This window comes from Tachysurus fulvidraco, chromosome 2 (assembly GCF_022655615.1).
Source record: "Tachysurus fulvidraco isolate hzauxx_2018 chromosome 2, HZAU_PFXX_2.0, whole genome shotgun sequence".
NCBI classification, from domain to species: Eukaryota; Metazoa; Chordata; class Actinopteri; order Siluriformes; family Bagridae; genus Tachysurus; species Tachysurus fulvidraco.
Genome location: NC_062519.1, coordinates 25,269,997 through 25,291,981, shown reverse-complemented (window position 1 = coordinate 25,291,981; position 21,985 = coordinate 25,269,997). Strand labels below are relative to the sequence as shown.

The 21,985-nt window shown below is 38.6% G+C and overlaps 1 protein-coding gene across 1 annotated transcript; it reads right to left on the bottom strand.

The window, feature by feature from the left end:
* Positions 1-576: 576 nt before the first annotated feature.
* On the bottom strand, positions 577-21,798 carry ly75 (lymphocyte antigen 75). Its single transcript, XM_027170065.2, has 35 exons — positions 21,559-21,798; positions 19,522-19,890; positions 17,363-17,536; positions 16,361-16,516; positions 15,850-15,963; positions 15,306-15,437; positions 15,015-15,215; positions 14,275-14,429; positions 13,164-13,271; positions 12,981-13,069; positions 12,686-12,855; positions 11,784-11,989; positions 11,541-11,683; positions 10,987-11,068; positions 10,802-10,873; positions 9,241-9,361; positions 9,036-9,071; positions 7,866-8,035; positions 7,712-7,773; positions 7,561-7,637; positions 7,341-7,477; positions 7,154-7,259; positions 6,883-7,025; positions 6,656-6,785; positions 6,346-6,569; positions 6,050-6,209; positions 5,621-5,779; positions 5,142-5,264; positions 4,862-5,047; positions 4,553-4,776; positions 4,042-4,219; positions 3,744-3,902; positions 3,114-3,236; positions 2,824-2,985; positions 577-2,056 (listed from the first exon to the last, which is right to left on the bottom strand). The coding sequence occupies exons 1-35, from the start codon at positions 21,656-21,658 to the stop codon at positions 1,881-1,883; spliced, it is 5,127 nt and encodes a 1,708-aa protein (XP_027025866.1). The 5' UTR covers positions 21,659-21,798; the 3' UTR covers positions 577-1,880.
* Between the last annotated feature and the right edge of the window lie 187 nt (positions 21,799-21,985).

Genomic DNA, 21,985 nt, shown 5'->3' with positions numbered 1-21,985 from the left:
TAACGAAATGAATTTTAAAATATAATTTTATTAAAATGTATTTTTTTGTAACGAATTTTTTTACAAAATGTTTTTATTGCATTATAAAATAATTTTAATTATTAATTGTAATTATTAATTATAAAAAATAATTAAATAAAAAAAATTACGAATGTAAAAAAATTAATTTTAAAATATCACTTAATTTATGAAACGTCAATTCAATATAAGTGCCTTATTCTTTTAGTTTATTAAATGATTTATGCGCACGAGCAATTTCATTGTTCATTGTACATGCTAATATTTAAACATACATTTTTTCATTGTTGCATTGGCATCAGATTTATTGCCAAAATAAAGAAGCAACAAATTTCATTATAAAAGATAAATTAAATTAAAATGAAAACTTTTTAACATTGTCATATTTATCGGTCAGTACCGCCATCTTGGGGTTAAAAGCTGAACTATAATAAATCTCTCCTGTTTATAGCCACACAAATGTTCAAAACCATTTTCAGCAATCTGGTAAAACACTGTCTGTTCCACTAATCCTGTAAATGTATGAGCACAACAGAAAGCAAACTTCAACACATCCCACCATGGAGACAGCATTTTATTGAGTGAGCTTGATTAACAAAATGAGCACTTCAAAGTAGAACAATTTGCCATTCATTTTGGTTAATATATCAATCAAGTCAGTTGGACTTGGAAGTCACCTGAGCAGGATCACATCACATTAAATCAGATTTGTGATTTCAGAAGCCTCTTTGGTTTATTACATCTAAAAGGAAATTAAAGGATACAAAAAGCCTAAAAGATATTTACAGATCATATACAACATCCATCCCTGTACTTGTCCGAGTGCCATTTCTGCATATTTTCTCTAGAACATCTTTATAAAAACACCCTCATGTTGTGCTTGAATTCGTAAGCAGTCCACAAGAAAACAAATTTAAAGTGCAGTACATATCAGTAGTTTGAGTGCAAAGAATAATAGAGGTAAACTCTGTTAGGCCACACATATAAAGGCATCCTACACATTCATCTTATTCCACAGTGTAATGAGACATTTTTATAGACTTGTGGTGCTGTAAATACTCCTAATAGACATTTAAAATAATAGCTGTATTATGTGTAACATGCAACTATTGTGAGTTGTGAGTGGAAAGTTACAATGTGCATGATAAACACACGTAACACAATTTTGTAATAAGTATTTAGATGCGCAAACTGAAGTTGGGCCTAATCACTTGTGGCCTACATTTAGTCACTACATAGAATAGTTTGCCAAATTTACAGAGTCACTGAGTTAAAGTAAACAGTGATTAAAGCAGAGCCAGCACTAAAACAGTAAGAGCACGTCTGAACTGGTGGCACAGTAGTAATTTTTTAAACTGGTAATTTTTTACCGAACAGGTATAAAGAATTTGTAGGAAGAACACTCAACTTGCTTATTTAAGTGAAGAGAAAAAAACACACGAAATAATAAAGCCATTAAACCTTTAAAATGATCCCAGTTTGGCATTTTCACAAAGGGCAATTAATGGTCAGAAGAAATGCGCAAAAAAAAAAGGTCAAGCTTAAAATCCATTGATCCAAGGATGTCACAGAAAACAAAAACAAACAAAAGAATATCGACGTGGAATGTCGGGGAGTCTTCTCATTAAAACACACAAACATACAAAAGTCATTAAGGAAGTTTAAATAAAAACAAACCACCATGTTTACGCATATGTACAAAATCATTAGTCATTCCTTTAGAATATTAATTACAAACCCTGCAGCTGTCGAGCTGATCAGTATCCATATTGGTGTAATACACTTTTCAACTCCTAACACTGAAAGGCACAGGAACCTGATTTTGCTTCTTTGCTGTTCACTGACTGCATGCAGTACAGTGTTCAGTCTGTCTCTGCAATCATACTAGCACTGTCTGTTTCATCATAGTTCCTGCGATAGCGTACGGTAGAGAAGTAGCGATGTCGTGTCCTTTTATACACAACGAAGATCACGAGTGCAAAGATACAAAGCAGTACGATGAGGAAGAAAACCAAAGCCACAGGACTACTGTGTGATTCTGAAATGAAAAGAGCATATAATGGTGAATCTTTATAAAAAATGTTTAAGTAGTAATAGTTCAAGATGACTTATACTGACAAGTTCCTAATCTATTACTAAAAAGAGGTATGTAAGGAAGAAGATTTATTTATTTATTGCGTTTATGTGAAAACCTACAGCTTCACCTCTAACTGTTAAAAAGTATTAACACTGGAGTCTCTTCCCAAAAAGGCCTCTCATCTCCTCACAAATTCATCATGTCAGCAGTTTCAACTATGGGGAGGATGGAAGACAGTGGGAGGGTGGTGACGGGGTGGGCATGGGGTGTGGTACAGGATGGGCACTGGTTGGGCACAGAGTGGTGAGAGGTTGGGCTTTGGGTGGGCACAGTATCTTTGGGGTGAGCATGGGCTGGCAGGAGAGTTGGCATGGGTTGGTGAGAGGTCAGTCATGGTGTGGTCTTCTGGATTTTTTTGGTTATATTTAAATTATGTTTTCACACTCATATAATGGTAGTACAATTTTGAATAAAAATATTGGATTACAGAAGATAACATACTATGAGTGCATTAATATAAACCTGTGACTTGGCAGAAACTATCTATGCTGATCACTACCACAATCACAGCTACAGTTACCGAAAAAAAAAATCAGAACCTTTGGACCTTTCTCAGATTTAAGAATTCAAATAATAAGATACTTCCTATGAATTATAATCAGTGTTAACGTTTATGCGAACGTGCAACTTTCAGCTGAAGGGGAGAAGCCCTAGTGCGTGCGACTCACTGGCAGGTGCCTTGCAGACGACGCGGCTGTGGCTCCCGGTGCAGCTCACTGTGCTCCATGTTCCGTTCATGGACACCAGGACGGCACAGCCAGGGTGGGGCTGAAAGTGGTCCCAGTTGGAGAAGTCTACCTCACTACCATCCATCCATTCAGCAGGTTTATCTGTGAGTTTAACAGTTTAAACAAATACTGTTCATTCTGACATGAAAATGTACATTTATTCAAAGTAATATTAACCATAGATAAAATAGTGCTTTCTATTTCAGTGCTTTTTTAAACTGGTGGTATACCTTTGTAGATCGTTCCTAGCCCCAGCCAAACACGGGAGGTGGCAAGAGGGTTTTCAGCAACGTGTCGTGTGACAAAATCATTCTCGTCCCTACTCTTAATGGTCAAAATCTGAGAGTTGGGTCCTAGAAATCACACAAAATTATACAATCAGATACTGACAAAAGTAACATTTTAGACATTTAGTATTTTTCCATTTTAAATGAGAAGAAATTCACAATTGTATGTAGACAGTACAACTGAGAGCAATAAAATATTTTAAAACAAAAAAATTATGTGCCCTAAAAGTGACAGTACATGTAATTATTTTTTCCAGCATGCACCTAGGCTTTCTTCTATGATACATCTTTAACCCTGATAAAATATTTTACCTGAGACTCACTGGAATCCCAGTGAACTGGTAAAAATTGTTAAACAACATACAGTTACTCGTAGTGAACAGGAAGCTATATATTAAGATGGCATGATAGTTTTGGGGTGTTTTGAACCACACATGAGGATCTGATCAACATCATGAACTTAAACTAAAATTTTCAGTGACTGTGCATCAAACATTAGCAATTCATCTGAAAACTCATAGAGTAGCTCCTGTAAATGCCTTTCAAGCCAGAATTTAAGATGCAAATACAAACCCAGTTCCATACAAATATTTTTTGCATGTTCGTTGGAGAAAACCGTGTAGTTGGACATGGTCATGACAATCGCATAACAACTGTCTTTATACTGGATCCATGAAACCTCTCCATTACTCTCAGGGCAGTTAACACTGGACTGAGCAGCGATCTGAGACTCTGATAAAGATATAAGAAAATACACATAGGTTTATACACTTATCTGCTTATTCATGCCACCAGAAACTATTGAGCACCATGGATTTTATAGAAACAGAAGCAGTTCTGTGGGTATAATGTATGTACGTGTGTATTTTACTTTGTTTGCTGTTGTAGCAAATGGCACCCTCCATCACAGCAAAGCAGTTGACTGCAGTCCAGCTGCCTTCAGAGTCCACGTAGACACATTTTTCTTCTGAAACAGAGTCTGTACTCAGAAACCCTTCAGGGTGGAAGTGCAACGCCGTCCCATCTGACCACTCGTAAGGCCAACTGAACTAAAGGGATATCCAAAACTACTGTTAAAATCTTATGTTAAATGAAAAGTTCAATCCATCCATCCATCATCCTCTGTACTGCTAATCCTACACAGTCACAGGGAACCTGGAGTGTATTCCAGGAGACACAGTGGATGGGGTACCAACCCATCACAAGGTACAACCTCACACTGGACTACAGACTATTTAGTCATTCCAGACAGCCTACAGTACATGTCATTAGTCTGGGGGAAGAACCCCCAAAGCACTTGGAGATCTCACACAGCACACTCCACGCACAGACTACAACCATCTACTGAAAATGAAAAGCAAACACTAGTCCAGTTTACTTACATCCAACCTGGAAAGACCAATCCAGAGAGGAAATCCATCACGTTTAGAAATCAGTGCCATATCTTTGTTGGACGTTTCATTGTGAATGCTAACAAGATGGCCACCATCACTGCTGCATTCCTGCAGGGCCTGATACCAGTTCAACTTCTTAGTAACCAAGCGGAAGCTATAACCGGTTGGAGTCGTCACATCAGTCGGCTCCTTGCGGTACTCTTCTTTGGGATCTTAAAGAGAAATAAACAGCTTCTGAAAATGGCTCTATGGTAGTTTGAAGACTTGTACTCAGACCGTTCTGAAGTTATGACTTACCATTTTCAATTTTGCAAACCACAATGGTCATCTGCTTGAAATGTTTAAAAAGGATTTCCTGCTCAACCAGGTACCATTCTCCAGACAGACTGAGACCAGCCATGAAGGGATCTGTGGCTGTCGGTCTTCCCTTTTTCCAGTTGGAATACTGAATGTTGGTATTATCATACCATTTCAGTTTCCCATCTATAAAACAACAAAAGTACAATCAATTATTTATGAAGGTTGTTTGAAAGTTAAGAACCCTATAAAAACAGAAAAGATTATGGAGTACAAGTACCTTTTTTGTCTCTGTACAACCCCAACCACACAAACGATGCCAGGGCTTTAAAAGGCTGAAGCTGCGTCTTAATGAATTCATTCTCCTGCTCATGCCGGATGGTCAGAATGTCACCCTTTCCAACTGAGGTCAGAAAAAACACAAATCACTAATAGTTCTTTAACATAAATGAAACAAACTGCCCAATCTCGCCATGGAGATCATGGAGAACATGGGGAAAATGTAATATTACCCCTTCCACTAGGGGCGCACGGCCAATTTTGCTTTCTAGGCTCCTGGCCTCGGATAGCTGTGGCATTATCTGGATTCAAACTACAGACAAATGCTTTTCTGTTGTGCCACTCAGAAGCATGGACATGCTGATTCATTATCTAATATATAGTCAGTATTGGTAGTCAGTTGTTCAGTGTAAGTGGTTAGTGAATGTCAACAAAATGCTGATTTGGGAAAATAAATATTGACTCAGTATTGGCCCGTACCAAGATGTTGGCACGTCTGCTGCTCATTGTGGTCGTCATGGTCTTGCCATCTCTTTCCCTGCAGCAGAAACGTGTAGCAGTTGTTTTTAAATGGGATCCAGTTGGGTCCGTTGCTCTCGTGTGGACACTTAGTGTCTTCTGAAGGTATGTTGTTGTTATCTAGATTATTAAAAAAAAAAAGTGTAAATGATGATGCATATGGCTTATCCTACACAGAGTCATGGGAAACATGCCGTTGATCCCAGGGGACTAGGGACATAAGGTTGGGGACACCCTGGATTTCTATAACGAATCAATTCCTGACTTAAATCCACTTAACTAGCAAAAGCCAATCATTCAGCACATTTTATTGACTCCAATTGCAAGTCTATTAACTGTGGAACAAGTGAGTAAATATGAGTCTATGAAAAGCATTTGAAATGTTCAGACCTTGTGGCAAGTGACAGATAGCCCCCTTTAGCTTTTCCCCACATTCCGTAGCCTTCCAGTAACCATCAATGTCCAGATAAACACATCGCCCTACAGCTTCCTCTGGGCCCCAGCGGCTAAACACCGTGTGACTGTGATCTGTCCACTGGTACAGCTCATCCTGGGAAAAGCACAGCAATAGAACAAGCCTTCAATAATAGACCCATTTCCATTCTTAGTGATGTATTACCACTTTTTTAGCCACAACGAAGTGCGGGGTTTGTATGCGTGTGTATGCACAAGTAGGAGACTTTTACGTTTTCACTGTACAGTCCGATCCAGAGTGGAGAACGAGCTTTGCTGACGCGTACAGAGAGCACAGCTTGTTGGTATGCATCAGCCACGCTAGCCAAGTCCATGCCATTCTTCTTACATAAATCCAGCGCTTCGTTCCAGGTCACACTGTCCTTCAGAACCATCTTAAATGTTTTATTGTTGGCTTGGAACTCACCCTCTTCCACCACAGGGTCCTCCTGCTTATCTGAACCATAAAAAAATAAATACATTTTATTAACTGAATCATAGTTTATAAAAAGGGAAAAGACATACAAATGTATACATATAGACCTGCATAATGCTGGCAGATAGCAACGCTCTGTTCATCAGCGCAGGAAATGTAGTCCCAAGTACCCAGCATGTCTGAATGGGGATCATTAAACATATAGGCACACAGCTCCCTGCCTTCTTGCTCAAACAACTACACAAAAACACAAATTGGGTATACAGTCAACATTCGTTTTTAATGTAAACGTTACTGGTATTGTATCTAACATGTGAAACAGAGCAACACTTGCATTGGCATACAAAAGACGCAGCTGGCCATGGATCAGTGGGTTAAAGTTGTGGTACTTCACAGGCGTCTTGTCCACCCATTCACTGTCTCTAAAACCAATCCAAAGTTTTTTTGGTTTGCCTGGCAGCAGGGTGGTGATGAAGTCTGTAGACAGAATCAAGCATGGAAAATGGAAAAGAAAACAAATGATGGAAGATCCTTGCCAGGATTTACTGTAGTGTCTTGATGATGATGATGATGATGATGATGATGAGCTGCTCTTCCAAACTCACCCTGTTCAGCTTGGTCTCGGATGGACGGGAGACTTCCCCTCAGAGTCTGACAGACCTCATTAGCTGATTTGAAACTGGTGAACTGAGGCTTGGTCACTGTGTAACACTAAAATACAAACAAATAATATGAAGCAGTGGCTGTGAGTGGTCGAACGAGTCCATGATTCAGAGCAGATCGTTGGCAAACCTTGTCTCTGAAGGTAAATGTGCCAGGCTCGCAAGGCTTGCCGGAGGGGTGGTGCTCTTGCGAGTCGTTTTCTGAGGATGTGACGTTTAATGTCTCGCAAACAAAAGGCAGTCTGGTGTCACATCTTATCCGGAATTCTGTACATTATGGGTGTTATTGGAAGATATTTTAATTGAGAAAAAAAAAGGGTTACACTAGAGTGGCATATTTACTGTTGTACCTGGAGTGAAGGATCCAGGGCTAAGTGAAGTGCATCTGCCCAAGAACACAGAGTGATAGAAGTGCAGACGAGCGAGCCTGAAAACCCAGTGATTAGTTCGGTACCATCTCAGCTGTTCTAAATTGGTCTGCATTTGGATTCAACAACTCACCTTAAGGGAACAAGAGGACCAGGTTCACGAAGGTCCACCCACCAGTTCTCCATTCCAGCATGCTTCGAAACAAGAAAAACAACCGATGCTAGATGCTTCAGATATTTTACTTACTGTGTGTGGGGCATGAGGTTGTAGAGACGTGTAGCCATACCTTATACAGATGTTCGTGCAGATGTCTGGCTGTGTTGAAAGACAGAGGTGTGGCTAGTTTGCTATTGTTACTGCTGCAGTACATGCTCGCCTCTTCGAAGGACAACCTCGGCTGGTTTACAAACCAGAACTCCTGTTCATCCATAAACACCGAGGTCTCATGGTGTCCGTCTGCAGTGCAGAGAAAAGAATATACACGTTACGCTAAAATCAGCTTTTCGCAAGGAATATGTATGGGAGTATTTTCTGGATAATTTAGCAGCAATTTGCATTTCTGTTTACATGAACGTAAAATACGCGGAAAAGCTGAAATTGAAAGTCTGTTTCAATTGCATTACCAATATCCATGATTTATGACCTGGACATGACAAAGCAATTCACTTTCTTGGGTTAGTGTATGTAATATATATGTTAGGAGTGTGTATATATACCTTGGTTTTGCTATATGTACTTTTCTGTACATGATATTCAACAAAAATAAAAAATAAAAATTAAAGATATATCATTATTTTGTATCGTGTATAATATTTTGTTTTCTAAAACATTTTGGTTAATATTATGGGGTTAATAATAACAATTACACTTCAAGCCAAATCTGTCCAAAGCATCCTAACAGAAGTGCAATGACAAAATACATGAAACGGTGTCTCAACAAATTTCATATACAAAACCATATATTACATTAAAAAAATATTTCAGAGTTTAACAAGAAAATGATTTACTGGGTCGCTTATTATAAACTTAATTATCAGCAAGAAATTTTTTTTATTACTAAACTGTACAGTTTGGAGTGCAGACAAAATCATTTTAAATAAAGTAAGGATAATTTTAACATGAAATACTTCAGGACCTTTTAGTCGTCTGCTATGAATGACTTCAATTTTAAACACAAACACGCCCCATAGTATACTCCCGCCCCCAGCACTGATGGACAGGAATCCTTCTGTGCAAGTCATTGAAAAACAAAACCTACAGGTATGCTATGCTATATAGCAACTTCTATTGAGTGAGAGGTTCCTGTTCATGTAAAACATGATCCGTATTTCATTTGAATGAGGTCACAATTTATGCATACACAAAATCACTTTGCAATTATTTTTAAAACTTGTCCAGAAAATACTTCCATAAGCGGTATAAGATCCATGAGAAGTAAGAAATTGTTAAACTTCACCTGGATTATACCATTCAGGATTTTTTGGGGTTTGTCCTGTAACACATACAACAAAACAATTAATTAAATCTGAACGGGCTATTTGTTATTATGTTATCTGATTCCAAACAGTTTCAAAACAGCTCTGCTAGACAGAGCAAAATTCTTGTGACAGAATAACATGTACAATATACCGTAACGCCTTCGATGTTTAGGCGTGGCTTACCTCGTGGGATCTGACACACCCACTCCAGCTTAGCATCACAGTGAAAGGCTCGGGGGTAAAACTGATTAGGACCTTCAGCACTCAGGAATACGAACAGCAGTATGTACCGTTTCCTTAGTGACTGGTTAGAAAAACACACAGACACACAGCATGTGTAATTATCAAGGACTGAACAGTGACTGCTTTTTTTCCCCCCCAGCACTGGTGAGATCTCTAATCTAATAGGTCCAAGGACTGGAAACATTTTCTTTCTGTAAATGAAATTACAAGTTCGTATTGATGAGCTTAATGTTCTCTAGTAACAAATGATTGGTCGACACGCCACGTACACAAAGTGCAAGAAGACATTTAGATGTTTATTTAGCAGCTTGGACGTCCGTTTATCAAACGCATCACCCTTCCTTCTATACTAAGGCTACAGGGGTACTGTTTTATTTATAAATCAATATGTGGCTTGTTACCTATTAATTTGTCATCTATTATTCCTGTCAAAAAATGAACATTACAATCTTTGTTCAAAAGACATTATTCAACCTGCTGTTCCCTGTCTTTGGCCTGAGCTGAGCAAAAAGATTTTAACTTCATTGCCTTATCAATGTGGAACAACTTACAGGAACATTTCAAACTGACTGCCTTCCTTCACTGGTGGAATTTATGGATGTACCACTGGAAGAATAGATATTTCTGTGACATTTGATTGTATATTATTATGTATGCATTTTAATGCTGTTTTTATGTTGTATTTACTGTTGCTGTGGCTTTACATTTTGTTGTGTATTTTGCCTCTCTTCTAGGCCAGGTCACTCTTATAAAAGAAATTTAATCTAGATGAGTTTTTAGAGCCCTGTTGGTCCAGCGGCAGGATCAACCGCTCTCATTGCCATGGCCTTGTTCAATTCCCAGGCAGGGAGCTAACCCAGCTACTGAAGAGTTAACGTTCAGTGCCGGTCCCAAGCCTGGATAAAAATGAAAGTCAGGAAGGACATCCGGCATAAAACCTGTGCCAAATCTAATATGATAAATATCTCAATGAGTTTTTATCCTGGATGATTAAAGATTACTGACACTATTCTGCTTAATCGTTTTTTTTTAGAACATGACAAGCAACTTTTTCTTTCTTTCAAGGAAGAAAGAAATAAGATGCTGACTGTGTTGTTATTAGTGTCAAAACAGATACAGTAAGAATCAGGTTTTGTTACCATTCACCATTTGGTCCGTTTTAAGTTTGTCACATAGTTGTTTAAGTTAACTTTGGCTAATTTTTCAGCATGAGGTATTTCCCCCAAACGAAGGTGTGCACTTCTGTGACGTTCATTGTTTTGACTAATGATGAGACAGAGCTGTTTTTGACACCGTATCATTTCACCCTGGCAGTGAAACGTGGAGTTACTGTAACTCTGCCTTTTATAAACCGAAGGTACAGAGCAGTGCTAATCTTTCTTCTAAATGAATGATGATAACCCGGGGTCATCAGAACGATGATAACCCGGAGTTAAGCTCAGTTGTCTCTGCTCAGTTAACGTTGTGATGTACTATACTTCTTAGATTTATGTGAATTCACCTTAAATGCAGTGCAGTCTCGGTTATACTCATCATCTTCATGGAACTCTTCTGGAAAGATCTTCATGGACACCTGAAAACAGAGCAGTTGAGACAGGTCATAAACTGTCAGAATTGAAAGCACTACATGACTACTAGTTAAAAATTCTATTCAGAAAGCAGTTATTAGTGTTATTAGTAACTCACAGGCTGCCCGTCGCTCCACTCCCATCGGTTGTCGTTGTTGGGATTTCGCCGATTTAAGCCAACCCAGAAGTAGCGATCATCACTGTACAACATAAAACATTTACATCAGGCATGTCATATGAAATGATATGATATGAAAGGTCTCTGCTGGCTTTCAGTGTGAGACGTTTATTTTTTCCTTTGTTACCGTACACAGAATTTTAGTGGTCAAAGATGTAGTTGAATGGCTTCAAATTTTAGCTGATTATGAACAAACACTTGGGGCATCACAGAGAGTAGAACTGGGGTTGAGATCACCATTTATTTTGAAGATCGAAGCGGTTGTGTGAAAATATATCTGACCATTTTTGTTATTTTTTAAAGTTTTCTATGAATATATCGGCCCTAGGAAGGCAAATTTCTGGTACTTTCATATTAATCACCACTATGTAGAGTAGAGTCTATAACATAATTTTAAAAAAAGTGTGTAAAAAGTGAAGCATTTATGTTTAGTTTTCTAATCAGAGAGACTTACTGAACACAATCCCAATTGTCTGTGTATATTATATATTTACCTAACAGAGTCTCTCATAATGTCATGGAGGAAATTCATCTCCTCATGCTCAGTGAAACTGGGTAGATGAGCTCCAAGCGCTTCGCAAAACTGCTCGGCCTCCTCCCACGAGCGCTTACGACTCACTCGCTCCTCGTTGAACACCTACATGTGCACAAACAGCATGATGTAACTGATGTGCGATTCTCACAAGGGTGCAGAGAGAGAGAGAGAGAGACACACACACAAACACACACACACACACCTTGTAACAATACTTCATTCCAGTTCGGGAAACCCATCCTTGAGGGCAGGTGGCATTGGGGTTAGGGTCTGCTGGTGATGTTGGGGTGGGAGGTTCAGAAGCAATGAGACTCTTACAGATACTACCAGCTTTAAACTCAGTGCAGTTTTCCACCGACCACTGACCCATTGGGCTCGTCGACATCACCGCACAGCCGCCTATTTTCACTGTAACACACACACATCATAGCTGCCAATCTCTATATGCTCTGTAGTACACAAATGATCCATAAACAATATGCAGTAGCTTTTAGTTGTTAGTATACAGTTTAACCCTTTTTACCGGTGCACTAATGTTCCACTCTGCTTGTGAACTGAAAGCCGTCAAATTTTCAATTGGTGTCAACAAATGAATGATTTGATCGTCACACAAGTATAATATAAAATGAGTCAGGATGCATGTGTTTTTCCCTCTGTGGATAACCTTACACAGAATTTTAATAAACACCTTAAAATTTTAAATGCTTATGAACAAAGCACTTGGGGCATCTTAGTGAGAAGAAAGTGGTTTGATATCCTCATTTACTTTGAATATAAAAACATTTGTGTGAAATAACACTAACTTTTTTTCTTTTTAAACTTTAAATCAAAACTAATAATTCTTAAAACGTGTGTGTGTGTGTGTGTGTGTGTGTGTGTGTGTGAGCATGTGCTAATCAGAGCAGAACATGATGAGCTTTTTAAAATTTACTGAGTGCCGAGTCTAAATTAAAAGCTCTCGTCTTACCCCGGGGTTCTGAGTGGTTTGACTGGCACCGAAAGGGATGGGGTCAGTTTTAGGGCAAGCCATTATTAATACTTTCATCACAAATTTGCATCAAATGCTCTACAAAACACATAAAGCTCCTTTAACGTGTACTCAACCTGGTTCTCCCCATTTCCAATTAGTATATGAGATTTTGCTTGCTTGTCCATCCTGACTGAACCACTGGAACTCTCCTGTGCCTTTAGTGTCCTGAAGCCCAGTCCAGAAATACTGATGCTCACTGCTTACATGCTCCTTCAGCAGACTGTTAATGAAAGCCTGCTCAAATCTAAACAAGGAAGAGAATGTGTGTGTTTGTGTGTGTGCACGAAAGAGTGAGAAATACAGATAGACATTTTATTGAACAGTTTAAGAGATGTCATCAAATGATTTCCCACCTAGCCTAACAATTACCTGTCATTAACGATGATTTTGCAGCTGTTCTTATAAGAGACTTTCCGAGTGTCAAGTTTATAACATGAATTTTTATACCTTCTCCAATCCTGTGGACCATGACAGAGAAAGGAGTTTCCATGTTATCTTTGGAGACACTTTCAAAAACAATACATAGGAGCAAAGTGCAAAACAAGGCCTTACCCCGTCTTGTGGGCAGCTATTTTCTGTTGCGCTCTCATTCACCTTGCCGGTTTTCTTACACAGAAAGGACTTCAATGCAGTGCAAGAATCTACAGACCAAGAATGTATCTGAGAGGGTGGAAGAGAACAAAATGATAGTTAGTACTGTATTTTTAAAACATGACGTTATGAACACAGACTGCAACAAATCCTGTACTAAAATTAGGACATTTATTTGTAATATCATAAATATGGGCAAATTTATTTAGTAATTCTCTCTTTTTTTTTTTAAGAAGTAGATCACTATAAATTAAATAGATTATTCAGTTTTTAAATGTAACTAAACATTGCAAGTCTTTAACTTTTATGTCTATACATATACAATACTTTTACTAATTAGAATTAATAATACAAAATTAAAAAATGTACCACAACAACAAGCTTAAAGAAAATCAGGACAAATGTATATGAATAGGTTTAATAATCACATATCTGCTTTATTATAAGCTTATTACAACACTCACACACACACCCGCGCACACACATACTCGTGCACACACAAACTCGCACGCAGACACTTTCACATTCGCACGCATGCACACACGCACAGATCAATTTTAGCTGCCAGAAAAGATATAGTAACTGAGGAAGCATCCTAGAATGCACAATACATCGGATCAACAGCCTATATGTCCCTCAGGGTGTTTTTTGTTTCTTTTGCTCTATTTTGTGTAAACTCTAAAGACTGTTGTGTGTAAAAAACCCCAGGTCTCACAACTAACCTACTGATGTGCAGCTTTTTGTTTTTTTTCCAACCCTAGTTTCATAGTAAAAATAACATTGCTCTGCATTTTATATCTGTGCCTGAGTAAGAAAGAAATTAGATCAACTTTCAGTGTAAATGATCTTAAATTATAGCAAGGCATAAAATAGTGTGAAATAACATGTTGGAGCAAAACTGTGTAGTGGTACATCAAGACATTTCAACTAGTAGTTTATCTGAAATGGATGTTATGTTCTCATAAAAATTGTGTGTTTGTGTGTGTGTGTGTGTGTGTGTGTGTGTGGCTTATGTAAAGTGACAATTATAGAAATGCAAACACTGAATATTATTTACACTAGAACCACATACCAAATCGGAGAGGACCACACAGTTTGTGGTGTTGGGCTTCAGCACTGCTGGTTGATTACGAGCCCAGTAGGTAAATGACGCTTCCGTTCCGTCTTCCCACTTATAGATTTCTGTGTCGCTCTCGACTTTTAAACCTATCCACGGGTTCAGAGCCTCTGGAGAACACAAACACATCAGTCAGGTTCCTACTCGTGCAGTTGTTTGGTTGATATTTGCAGTATATTATGACTTGTGTCTGGGAGTCTTATGTATTTGTTGCTCATGTTTCGCGGGTACTTTATAGTCACCAGACTACTGTACCGTCTATCTGATCGTTCACGACGACTAGAAAATGAACAGATGTACTGATAAACAGATAAACTCATTGTCTAGTTTGGGCTATGCTGCATTACACACTGCTGTGCTAATTTGATTTTTATTTTTGGTTCAGCACCCACTTGAAGCCCCTTTGAGCTTATTACAGCAATGTGATAAATACTAAAAAATGACTGTCGGTTGGGGGATTTTTGGCATTTACAACAGAGGTGTTGAAATAAACTGCATTCCTAAAGTTCTGTTTTTTCCAGGAAGCATCACAGGTGTTCTGATTACTAAGCCAGTTTCTAAACCCTTTGTACCTTGTTTTTATTGTCACATTATTATTATTATTATTACTTTTTCTCTTCTGCTAAAATATAAAACCTGTAGCTTGTTGGTATGTCAGTACATTAGGGAATGATCTTCGTAGAATTGATGCCTACTTCTTGTAAAATGCATGGTGAGCACATGCATTTCCTCCAGACTGTGGATGCTGGCGAGCTGAGCTCCCTTCTCCACGCACACTTGCTGTGCCTCGGAGTAGTTCCTCTTTTCGTCCAGCTGGGTTCCATAAAGATTATAGCAAAAACCCTGCCATGGGAACCATCCACTCTCACACTGTGTGACCTTGTATACCTGTTTATCTATAGACAGAGATACAAACACAAATATCTTCCATAAATAGCAAATCATTTGACAATGTCACACTGTGGTTGAATCGTTTCTTGCCCCACCTGTACTCTCTGTCTGGTTGCTGCTGTCTTTTTTCTCACAGATATACGGCAGCTTCTTCTCACATGACTCCCCACCAAAGTGCAGATTGGCGAGCATCACCCCACACTCTGGTGTCATCCAAGTGTGCTGGACTGAAAACATGACAGTTTATTCATAACGAAACTAAGCTGTGATCATAGCTAATGAGGACGAGAACATATGCAGCCTTTATTAACCATGGACAATGAAAATGTCTCAGGCAGACAGATGTTCCTCCCACCACTTCTCGAAATGCATTGGCATCATTGGATAAATGTCCTATTCAAGCTGCAGATTTGTTCAAACTGATGTGCACACACACACACACACACACACACACACACACACACACACACAGTTGACAACAAAAGACTGTTGTCTTTAGGCCAGAGTGTGGTACACAGTGATGGTAGGACTGACCCATCTCTAGCCAGAACAATGGCAGATACTGTAGAATATTTTTTTAAACATAATCTGAATGGCTTAACCCTATACTGTCTGTTCAAACATAACCAGTTGTCATACCTTCTTCCCATGGGAAGTAAACTAGAGGTGATGCATCTGACCACTGCCACCCCTGTGTCCAGTCCAGCTGGTTCAGCCCGATCCACAACTGCTCCGGGAAATCTTTTGTTTGTACTTTGGGTGCAGAAATACATAAGAGTTATTTCAGTGGCAATCGGAATGAATTAATATGAACAAAAGCATCCTTGAGTAACTTTATACTAGTCAATGACTTAGTCAATCAGAGAACTACTTCTGCCACTACAACAGAATAAAGTCTAGCTTCATTTTTATGGGAAAAATTCAGAGAAAATTTTACACATTTCAAATAAATTACAAATAATGAAGTCTAAATTTGAATGGAATTCAAATTGTATTTGTTACACACACAACCACACAGTGACACATGTATTGTGATATGAAATGCTATTTTTCACCAACATCCGCCTTTTTATTTATCCTGACACATTGCACTAATGTAATACAAAATGGACAAATTTCCAATGGTTTGTTTGCGTATGATCATATTTACAGTTCTGCAGATCTTGAAAACTGGACACGCTGAGCAAATCTCCACCCTGACTACGGCAGGCATCCCGTGCCTCGTGCCAAGAAGCCATTGCTGTAGAAACCACCTGGTAACACTGACCGTTGTAGTGGCCATCCCATAATGCACCACAGCCCTCCTCTGAGCCGGAAATTGTAACATGAAATCATAGAGTGGAGGAAAAAGAAAGAGAGAGGAAGTTAGAGCTTGTATTTTCTCATTGTGTAGTGTGTTTTATATACAGTACAGAGCTTCCTTCTTTGATTTAATGCTTTAAATTGGACTGCTGCTATTACTTGATTATCTCACCTCTTCAAATATATTACACGGTTATGTGGAGATAAAATTCTGCATCGTATCACACGAGATGAAGGAGAAGCAGCCCCATTGGTGAAGCCCTGAGTCTCTCCAAATTTGTGTAAAATATAACTTTTCACACCACTAAAATCGCCAGAAGCTCACAGGGAAAATGATTATTCTCTGGTTGCTTCGTCACTGAATGTGTGAGGGTAGCATGGGGCAGAACTCTATTATCTGCCCCATCATGCAGCTCATTGGGTTTGTTATTTTTATACACTTCATACAATGAGCACTGATTTAAGGAGCTTCTATAGAGGTCTCCTGATTAAAGGAATTAACACATCCTCACCAGCCAATGAGAAATGAAAGCTGATCCTATATTAACACGTTCTACTTCTTGCCTTATCATAAGCCTTTTTTTGCTTTCTTTCTTCATTTTTACACTCCATGTCAATGTTAAAACCGCTTTCTGCTAATGTCACACATGCGCACTGAACACTCTCTCCATACATATTGACAAGACCCGCCCCTCTCTGCTCATTGGCTACACCTTTTGTGTTTGTTTTGTAGTTTTCTGAAGCATTTCTCAAACAACGGAGACCCCACCTTTACCTTCTCAGAGTCTACACACACACACACACACACACACACACAAAAAGAGATAAAGAAGGAAGGATGGATGCTCACCATATTGCAGACAGTTTCCCCACTTGAGATCCTTGTCATAGTTCTCAGTTGTGGAACACCAGGCGAGAGAGTGCGAGGCATCGGGACGAAGGCAGCTGTGGTGCCAGGAGTTATTGTATAAGAAGGGGAAGGTGCAGGGGGCACCGTTCGAGTTACCAGCGCTAGTGTGAACGGCTGGGAACACAGACACACACGGGTTTAATCCCTAAAGAGAAAGTGAACTCTATGCGCATGTATAATGATTGTTCAAACCTGTTCTCTAACCCATCTTTTTTTGTTTGTTAAACACGGTGATCGTCTAAAACACCAACAAGACTATGTTTAGAACCAAACATTCACCACAAGACAAGCAGCTGTCATTCCCAGAAGTGAGCAAAACCCACAAAAACAATCAAACAATTCAAGCAGATCAAAGTAAAGTTTTTTGTTAGTTTTGAAAGAAGCCAAAGTGAAAATAGATCCTTGCCACATCATGATCTATTTATGGGAAAGATAAAAAGAAAAGAATGCCCCCAAAAAAGTCCTGACAGAAACTGAAAAACCTTTATGTGTCATACATCATAACTGCAGTAAATAACATTTTGACTGCAGTGGTTTGATTATCTGATAAACACCTCATATATGAATCTAAACCTGATCAAACAACTAGGATTTTAAAGTAAATTTAAATTTACTAAAAAAAATAAATAAAATCATTTACACTTTAACTGAGTAATTATCAGAACAGTGTAAAAATAGGAGCAAGCATCAAGTAAACAAAGAACGATTTAAAATACTTCACACAAGTGAAATGAAGTGTAAGTTTATATGCATGTGTATGTACACTGGCTTCCAGAATTTTTGGCACTCATTATAAAAGATTGTGCAAAAAAATCATTTAGATTTTCTATTTTCTAACAAATGGATTTTGTTTTGAATTCACATGTGATTGTTCACCTGCACGAATCATTTTGCAAATCCCTTTTTTTTTTATCTCAAAACAAGTGGACTCAATGACCAGGATTTTGTAATTTTGCGTTTACAGAAATGAAAGCAAAGTCTAGCAAATTTATTTGGAGCGGACTGTAATTGTTCCAAATTTGGCATTCATGTATGCAGCTAACATAGAAATGAATTACATATGTCTTCACTGGTAGGATTTTAAAAGAAGAATCCTGTTCTTGCAATTTTGTTAATTTAAGTAGTTTTCCACAAAAAGAAAAGATGCAAGTTGCAGCAAAAATCTAGCATTTGGGGTCACACACAAAAATAAAGGAAATACCAGAGGAAGTCCTTGAACACCCTAACCCTAACACACACACACACACACACACACACACACACACAATTTACAGTTATAGAAATGTTTTGTCACCCAGATGAGAATGTTCCTTTTTCAGTCTGGTTCCTAAGTCATATGGTCTCAGGGAGTTTTTTTCCCTCACCACCGTCACCTCTAACATGCTCATTATTGATAAACTGATTTTAAAACTTATATTTATATTCTTGTATATATTTGTGTAAATCCACTTTGTGACTTTGTGTTAATTGTGCTATAAACATATACAAAGAAAAGTGACCTGGATGGAAGTACAGAACTGCACGGTAATGCTGAGGGTTAATTTGAAAAGCAACGATCTGCTGTTAAAAACGATACTAGAAAGACGCCCTTCCTGGGGGCATCTTACACAACACTGCAGTGAAACTTCATCATGACTTAGACTTTATAACCGGCATTAGAGTGGTTAGATGAAAACAAACTCAAGAGTTATGGTCATGCGTACAATCCGCATGTTGTGTGCAAAAAAGGGCTGTTTTTTGGCTGCTGAAGTTTTTTAGTCTCATTAATTTAAGCTAATCACCAGAAGATATTTCTACCAAAACCTGGTTCCTCCTCTGGCAGAAAACCTCTAAGCTTTGTTCTTGCCAAATCATATCACCAAAACAAGAAAAACAAGAACTGATACAAGGGAAAAGTACAATCTTCCTCAATTATTGTCTCCAACCTTGTTATATATTACAGAATTAAAATCCATGCTGTTATTTTCCCCAAAAAATATTTTATGGATGCCAATATTTTTTGAAAACTGTTAGTCTTTTGTAACAATGTATCTAAACAGTGTAATTGTATAATTGTGATTAAAATTGAGCTTTTTTGGGCATTGGAGTCTCTTTCTTACTTCGGTACGGCTGTTCACAGATGTTCTCTGTAGTGCCTCCTCTTATCCAGGAATCAGACGTGTTCCGTTTGGCTGTCACAGTCCCGCTGGCATTGACGCTTAGCTTCATCTGAAAGGTGGTGATAATATATCCCTCATAGCAGCGCCATTCCAACATGGTGTTGTTGTAACAGTTGGTGAGAGACAGCGTTTTGGTAAGAATGTCCAATCCCAGGCAGGCAGATAAACCGGTGTGGAAGAGACGATGTCCCGAACCCCACATCCATGACTGGGCCGTGACTGATGAACAGTTTCCCAGTGTCAGAGAGCCTTCCTGAATCAGGAAGCATTTACCTGTGCCTTCATGCTGGATAGAGAAAATGCTGTTATCTGTGGAACGACAGAGACAGAGAGAGAGAAAATATCCTAAGCCATATTGTTACGATCCTAAAGAGCTGATTCCATTCCATACATTTGCCTGAACATTTCATTTGCTAATTTACAGTGGATCTCTGGAACGCTGGCTGAGAGACACGCATACTGTATACACTGAATGGGACACCGGTCAATAACACACACATTCCCATGTTTAGTTCCCATGTCTTTACTTAAGAGTCATTACCTACTGGAATATTTTTGGAAGGGGGGAGAAATTAGAAAACGCAGAGAAAACCCAGAGGGACACGACGTGGATAATGTGAACATAGACACAGGGAGTACACTGAGCCTGGAAATACAACTAGGGACCCTAGAGCTGTGAGGTGGCACGTTACTCTCCAGGGCAGAAATGGCTCAATGGAGAGAGCTCAAGGATAGATGAAGGGTCAAGCCTCAGCACTACCCTTGATCAACACCCCCTCATCCCTCTTTTCTTCAGGGGCTCAGTCACATGACTGAACCTGCACTCTGACCCCAGCTTCCTAACAGACTGCAAAATGTGAATGGAAGAAAAAAAAAATCAATATGCTGTAACGAATAAAGGCTCCATCTCCGGTGACAGGATTTTCTTTATACCGTATCAAAGCAAGAAGGAAACGTTACATCTTACTTCAAAGCTGTGACCTCAGAGACATAAAATTTCACATCTGTAACCAAATCTCCTTGGTTAGGTTTAACTATCGCACCTGAAGACCTTAAAATTAACCTGTAATTTGGATTTAATCAAAGAAAATCTAATTCAAAAGCCACAATAGGGTTGACTACCTCTAACCGAAGCGTGTCTCAGTCAACACACAAGTACAAGATTGCGTCCTCTTTGCAATAGCCTTCTTGTAAACACTTTCGTTTTGAAAGTAAATTTTGCCTTGCAGAAAAACATGGAGTGAGTATTACAGGCCTTGTAGCTTTTGGGTGGAGACCAAGCACCATTATAAAAAGGCAGGGTTTGTAAAGATTATGTTTCCCTTTACTGAGGATTAAAGCTGTTCAAATATATTTTCACATAAAATACAGAAAGTAAAAACAATTTTTGTGACATTTTCTCTTTGAGACATGCTGGAAAGCAGTAAAATACAATCACACCATAGGTTTTAAAAAAAGCCTGCATACAACACATACTAAATAATTGTACTACAGTGTGTGTGTGTGTGTATATATATATAGTATATATATATGTGTGTGTGTATAAATATATATATAGTGTGTATATATAGTACACAGCAACGTTACTATCGTGTTCAGTGTGCTTTTGACTGACGTGTTAAACATACAAACAACTGAAAGTACCGAACACATCTCTATTTAAAAAAGTCAGTACTAATGTGAGCCTGAGAAGAAATTCAGTATTATTACAGGGTGACAGTATATAACAGAAGAGACTAATGTAATAGATTTAGATTTAAATAGACTTCCTAGTTACACAGATAAACAACTAGCAAGACGGCCGTCCATAAGACAAATGAAGCCAATAACACTGTGTTTATGTGGCCGCTTTCAGATAGTAACAAACACCAGTTTTCTCACTTAACACTGATATGAAATAGACCCATAAATAAACAGCATATGTGATGATATTGTGCTTGGAAGTCTGACCAGCCTCGAGCAGGAATGCGGTCTTACCAGTGCTCACAGTCGGGGCGCAACTTCCAAAGTGAACCGCGCTTTCTCCAAAAAGTAGGCACAATATCGCACAAAGCACCCTGTGCCCAACCCAGTCCATGGTTGCATAGGAAAACACTGCTGCCTGAAGTCATTCGTTACTTTTCGAACACTGACAGCTCCACTGGTTACTCTGTCAAAGGCAACATAGGCGAACTTCCCCTCCCCAATGACTTGCAGCTATAAACCATTCTCTGTTTAGTGTTATTAGCTTCCGAAATGCCGCATCGCGATTGGACAACTGTCAAATACGTCACAAAACAGAGAAAGCCCCACCCATTATATTTGCCGCATTTATTATTTATTTTAAAAAAGATCTCATTTTCTATAGAGGTTAAAACAAGCACACAAATAGAAACAGAAAGTGACTGATCATTGATGTTGAAAA

What these genes read in the sequence shown, in the direction of transcription:
- ly75 (XM_027170065.2), bottom strand. Translation starts at nt 21,658, where the DNA reads ATGGACTGGGTTGGGCACAGGGTGCTTTGTGCGATATTGTGCCTACTT. An exon ending in TTACTTCCCATGGGAAGAAG is followed by an intron (nt 15,438 to 15,849) that starts GTATGACAACTG and finishes TCATGTTTTCAG; the next exon opens with TCCAGCACACTTGGATGACA. An exon ending in GTTGTACAGAGACAAAAAAG is followed by an intron (nt 5,048 to 5,141) that starts GTACTTGTACTC and finishes GTTGTTTTATAG; the next exon opens with ATGGGAAACTGAAATGGTAT.